The sequence below is a fragment of the Haliotis rubra genome, unplaced genomic scaffold, assembly GCF_003918875.1.
Source record: "Haliotis rubra isolate DU_JTF1 unplaced genomic scaffold, ASM391887v1 Scf103, whole genome shotgun sequence".
Classification (NCBI taxonomy): Eukaryota; Metazoa; Mollusca; class Gastropoda; order Lepetellida; family Haliotidae; genus Haliotis; species Haliotis rubra.
Window position 1 is genome coordinate 1,754,261 of NW_025764926.1, and position 6,530 is coordinate 1,760,790.

The 6,530-nt window shown below is 40.7% G+C and overlaps 1 protein-coding gene across 1 annotated transcript; it reads left to right on the forward strand.

Annotated features, from left to right (window-relative positions):
* Positions 1-201: 201 nt before the first annotated feature.
* On the forward strand, positions 202-5,691 carry LOC124272639 (protein disulfide-isomerase TMX3-like; the record flags this gene model as incomplete). Its single annotated transcript, XM_046707838.1, has 5 exons — positions 202-321; positions 3,275-3,327; positions 3,815-4,007; positions 4,838-4,906; positions 5,584-5,691. Coding segments are annotated over exons 1-5 (543 nt in total), but the record flags the coding sequence as incomplete, so codon positions are not given.
* Positions 5,692-6,530: the final 839 nt, after the last annotated feature.

Here is a 6,530-nt window from a genome sequence, read left to right on the forward strand (position 1 = left end):
CTTAATATGTCGAATATCTTGTGTATGAGTGATGAAGATTGTGAAATTAGATGTGCTGAATGGTGCAGATGATTTTGTTGCATTTCTTGATTTGTAGACAGATGGATTATAGATGGATCGATGAATAGATGATGACTTGTAGTGTGTGTTTGATATATGAGGATAATTGGATGCTAGATGAAGGGATGAAAGAGCACATCGATGGATGAATGGATGGAAGAAAGGAGAGTTGATATGAAACCATTGTGGAAGGATAGAGGGATAGACTGGCGAATGGGAGGGTTCCTGGATGGATGGGTGATGGATAATGGATGCTGGAAGGTAGGATGGACAGAAAATGGATAATGGATGGATGGTTTTGGATGGTTTGGATGAATGAGAAGATGGAAAATAGGATTCATTCATTCGAGAGTAAATGTCCCATTCCACAGTAACACATCTAAGGTTGTGACATTCCAGTGCAAATATTCCTAAAATGTGAAAGATTCCATTTTGGGTAAAACAACAGTTTTTTGCTGATAGCCAGAGATGAACTAAGCACGTAGCACTGATAACAACATTTGGTTTTCATTGAAGGAGAAATATATCCGGTAGGGATTACCCCTCAAATTCCTTGCTGCTTCAGTTTCACTGAAGTCAGATGTAAATGTATTACCACTGTCCATCTTATTGCCACTTTCTGGCATACAGAGAGAGGCATCAGTTTCATCCATGTCTGAAGTAAACACCACTACACTTCCAGACGTGATCTTGTAATTACGTCTGCTTGTTCAGGTGCTGGCAGATTAGACAACAAATCAGATACACATGACTGAACTTAATTCAGACACGAGAGACACCTGTATTCAATAGATAATGCCCAAATTAAACTATTTAGTGACATTAGGTTCCTTCTATTTGTCTGTATACATGTAATTGTTAATGTTAATATACATTGCCTTATTATAGTTAATATTTCATTGGACTGTGGTTTGGTGAACTGTGTGGATAGCCCTGTCGATGTGTAGTTTGTTTGTACATTCTGCTCACATGATGAAACAATGTGGAGATTGATACTATGTGCTGACGACAAATATTAGATACTGCATTCAAGACAACTCTATTCAAGTTAAGTGCATCCAGGATTTGCAGAGTTTAGGCCTCAAATTTCTTGCATTTAGAATAGAAGGGTGATTGTAAGCAAATGTAGGTGCCTAACTAGATTTTACCAATATGCTGAATATGTTTGTGGATAACAATGATCCTGAAGGTGTTAATAAGGCTTTGAAGAAGAGAAATGAATATTTTGAGCAAGTTTGAGTCACAGGTGGTGAATTGTTTTATCATTGATCTGGACTTTTAAATGGGATTGGGGTTCAGAGAAAAATATTTGAAGCTTGGCTGGACAAAAAGGTGGTGCATATGGATTGTACCTGTATGGGTTAGACTCTGAGATTTGGCTGATAGTAATTGTTTGTGTTTGCCATGTAATATGTTCAGTAAATGTAGTTTTTGATGCACATTCAATAATTTTGTTAAAACATACCTGTGAAGATCCAGGTGAGAATTGCTCTTCAGCAACCCCTGCTTGTTCTAAAAGTAACTTATGGGTTCAGATGGTAGATTGATGCTCATTGTGTCTATGTCTGGATTCTTTGGTTCTGATTTAATTATTTACAGTAATGTAGCTCAAATATTGTGGATTGGAGTATTAAAAACAAACATATAAACAAACTAACAGCAAGAGTTATGTAGCAATGTCACTAATGAAGTACAAGTGGAAGTGTTATAAAATAGTGGTTTGATGCATCTTTAGTCCTGGAGGAGTTATCTTTCTTTGTCAGTTCAAATGATCTTTTCTCTGAAATCATGGAAACATTCATAAAATCCTCCTCCTACTGACTGAATGGGTAAATGATTTCTGGTATTTTGAACATTTTTGACAAACAACTTTCTCTTTGGAGAAATTCCAACAGCAGCTGTATTGAAATGTGAACACAAGATGGTGTATTTTGGCTGAATCCCCATCTACTGGTTGTCTGTCTGGGTAGGTCCCAATAAAGCTGGTTGTGAGGATAGCATGGCCATCATGGCTGTTGACTGTTTACAGTCCCTTAAGGGGCGGTAGGGTAGCCTAGTGGTTAAAGTGTTTGCTCATCACGTCGAAGACCTGGGTTCGATTCCCCACATGGGTACAACATATGAAGCCCATTTCGGGTGTCCCTCACCATGATATTGCTGGAATATTGCCAAAACGACGCAACACTCACTCACTCACTGCAGTCTCTTAAATCTGAGACCCCGCCTCCGTGGTGTAGTGGTTAGAGCTTCCACCGAGGAGAGCAGAAGGTCGCGAGTTCGATCCCCGACCGCGTCATACCAAAAGATGTTAAAATATGGTACTTGTTGGTCCCTGCCTGGGGCTCGGCATTAGTGGGTACAACAAGGACTGGTTGGCTTGGAGTCAGTATAATGTAGTGGGGTATTCATGCTTCACTGCGGCATGGTATCTCAGTGGGCTAGCACTATAAAACCAGCTTAAGTCTGGGCTAGTACAAGCAGTGGCACATACACATACACACCCATGCACATCGTCATATGAGCGAAATATTCTCAAGCCGACTTTAAACCCAATATCACCTCACCTCACCTCTTAAATCTGATAAACATATTTACACTTGTATGTCCATTTACTAATGTCTGTATGTTGTGTATAGATGTTTATGTAACTGTGAAATTTCAAGAGGGTCATTTTCCCCATGGAGCTGAGAGTGAATTTGAGTCCACTCTGGACCAACTGAGGGGTTAATAATGACTTGTTGAGCATGCTATCGGATGTGCACTTTGTGCATGATGATGATGATGATGATGATGATGATGATGATGATGATGATATGCAATTTACAATGGATATTTTGTACTGGACATAGGGGCCATCAACTCTCAAGTATCCAAGTAATGTCTGACAGGTCAATATCTTGTATACTGTTAGCTACTATCAGCTTCTATAACCCATGAAGATCCAGGTCAACGCTCATGCTGTTGATCACTGGATTGTCTGGTCCAGACTTGATTATTTACAGACTGCTGCCATTCAGCTTGAATATTATTAATATTGTTGCTAAAGAATAACCAAAAAAAATCAACTACTACTGCGAACATGCATTCATTACTTCAATCATATACTTCCATGTATGTCATGGTATGTTGAAGCAGTTATTGTATTTTACTGTTCTAAGTGTCCGAACTGTTTGACATGGAATGCTGTAGATTAACTGTAGCTTTTACCTTTCAGAATAAAAGTATAGCACAGCAGATTGCCACAGAGCCCCGAGGGCACCTGCACAGGTAAGACAAACATTCATCTTAATAACTTAATTATTTCAAATTACTCTGTCAAATTCATCATATATATTGCTCACATTCTAGTTCCCATAATTAACAAATGGACAAACATAAAGTTAAAATTATTTTTTTCTCATATTCTGAGAAATATTTTACAGGATTCCCAGTAATATGTAAATTCTTAAAGGATAAAATTGTTATATTTGTACTTTAAGTCTTTGTGTATAACATTTCGTCCAATTAAAGTGCAGAATCTATGCAGCATATTTTGATGTTGTTCTACATTATTTCCCATTAACCGTTTTCCCATGTACTTGTGTCATCATTATCTCAATTAAGTAGATCAGCGCTCATGCTGTTGATCATTGGATTGTCTGGTCCAGACTTGATTATTTACAGACCGCCACCATGTTCATGTACCTGGAATATTGCTGAGTGCAGCGTAAAACTAAACTCACTCACTGGCTCACCATGTTCTTGTATGATCCAGCAAGTACCAGTTTCTGTGGATGAGCAGCGTGGACACCGCCAACACCATCACCATGTCCTTCCTCAGCACGCCCACCGTCTTTGTCCTTGACCCTGAGAAGCACATGCACTACTTCCCAGAGTCCAGTGTAACAGACTTCACAGTAGCTTCTTTCAAGCAGTTCCTCCAGGATGTGGAGGATGGAAAAATTGAGGTATTTAAATGTGACATCTCTGTTTGATTAATGGAACTATGGGTCAATTTGTGGATCAGGTGGTCAGGTTTGCTGAGGTGGACACAGAGACATAGGGAGGAGGAATGGAGGGAATGAGTGAATGAGAGAGGAAGGCAAGGATAGAGGGAAATAATAAGGGACAAAGGAGAAAGAAATGAGAGAGGGAGAGAGGAATGGCAGTGGGAAGAAAGGAAGAGGGAGATAGGGAGGGACTGAAGGAAGGAGAGAGGGAGGGAGGGATACACAGTAATCAAACATATTTTCATCTGAAAGGATAATCTATAGAATCCATGATATTGTCTTTGAGTCCACTAGTACACATTTAGACTCACCTTCTTCCTGTTACCTGAACACATGGAATAGTTGTAAACCTGAGTGAGAGGGATCTACATATAGACCAGATGTTTGTAGATGACCAAACATAATCCATGATAATTTCAACATCTAAGTGACCCATGAAGATCTGGGGTAGAATAGGTCTTCAGCAACCCATTCTTGTCATAAAAGGCTACTATGCTTGTCGTGAAAAGGCTGACTAACGGGATCGGCAGGTCAGGCTCGCTGACTTGGTTGACACATGTCATCGGTTCCCAATTGCGCAGATCGATGCTCATGCTGTTGATCACTGGATTATCTAGTCCAGACTCAATTATTTACAGACTGCTGCCATATAGCTGGAATATTGCTGGAGCGGGCGTAAAACTAAACTCACTCACTCACTCAACATAATGTTATGGTCCAGCAGGCTGACACCTGGTCGATGTCTGAATCAGTTAGTTACTGACTGGACGTTGTGTATGTTGTTGCAGGGATCTGGAGGGACTGGCTTTCTACAGAGACTCCTGAGACTCGGCTATGACCTGGTGTCTACAGTTGTGGTGAGTATGGACAGTTTCACATGTCACATGACGTTTTTTAACTATTCCAAGAGTGAGAACTCGTAACTCAGCCCTGGTTTATGTGTGTGATGCACTTGAACTTTGAAATGATTCCTGCTTTCTTCCTTGCACACAGTAACTGTTTCCACATTGTTATGTATGTTAAATTTGTTGCATCAGTAACCAAGATGCTGTCTAAAGTCCCTATGTGGAATCTTGTGGACTTGTGTTTGTTCACATGAGTATTGACTTGCCTGTGCATGTGTTTGTGATGGGTGCTGCTCAAAAGGCAGGATACGTTCATCCTTTGGCAAACACCTGGCATTGTCACTATCTGATAGTGATTCTTAAACATACACTAATGATTCATCAGATACAAAAGGGGTGGATCCAGGATTTTGGAGAAGGGGGGTGCACAGAAATGATGAAGTCCAAAGGTTAAAGGGAAATGTTCCTCAGGGAAGTTATTTTGAGGTGGTGCACTTGCGCTTGCACGCATGCACACACGCACACACGCACAGGCACACAGACGCACACACTGGTTCCTCCCCTGTACACACAATGGAATCTGCTTTCATATAATTATGGAACTCGGAGGTATTCATACCTTGACTGTGGTGACAAATTGGTAATTTCTGACTTGGGAAAGCAATGACATATTCCCTGTGTACCCCCAGAGCATCTGGCAGGCGTCCCGCTGGCTGTTCCTGCTGATGTTTGGCCTGCCCACCATCATCATCAGCGTGGTCTGCTACAGTCTGTGCTGCATGGAGCCCATTGACGATGAGATGGCCGAGGATGAGGACGATGATGAGGAGGACTATATGCTGGAGGAAGAGGGAGTAGGTGAGTGCCAGGCAGCATCAGAGTGAGAGAGTATGGTCTTATGCTGCTATTAGCAATATTCCAGCATCATGGGTGGCATTGAACTCATGTCTTAACCACTAGGCTGAATCAGAAGTGTAAACACAATAGAAGTGATAAGAATACAGGTAGGGACGGTTGTGTTGAGAGCATTTCAGGTAAGTTGGCCCAAATAAGTTATGAAACTTTCCAAGTGCTCTGCTCCACTGCTCCAGTGAGTGAGTGAGTTAAGTTTTAGACCGCTTTTAGCAATCTTCCAGCAATAAATGGGGGACATCAGAAATGGTCTTCACACATTGTACCCATGGGGTGATCAAACACAGGTTTTTGACATGACAAGCCAATGCTTTAATCACTAGGCTATCACTGGTCCAAAGCATCCCTTTTGTGTGTTTTTTTTACCAAACAATGAACTGTGTAAAGATATTTGTATGTGGCTTAAAATCTTTATGGATTGTAATAAATTTTCAGGCGTGTAGCAAGCCAATTTTTTCGTGTAAGCCTGATAGGTTGCAAAGCTATATATTTAGATAGTATTGACGGCTTGCCCAACCTTTTCAGCAACAATCGTGTGTGTAAGCCGGGCTTTTCATACAATGGCAGCTAAGCCCCTGATTTTATGGTTCATATTAGATTTGAAGACATCAGTGTAGATAACTTGGTAACTGTCTGGTAATTATTCTTTGCAGGTGAAATCCAGTATCCTAAAACAGAAGAAGAAAAGAAAATTGACTGAGAGAACTGACTGACAATACTTCAG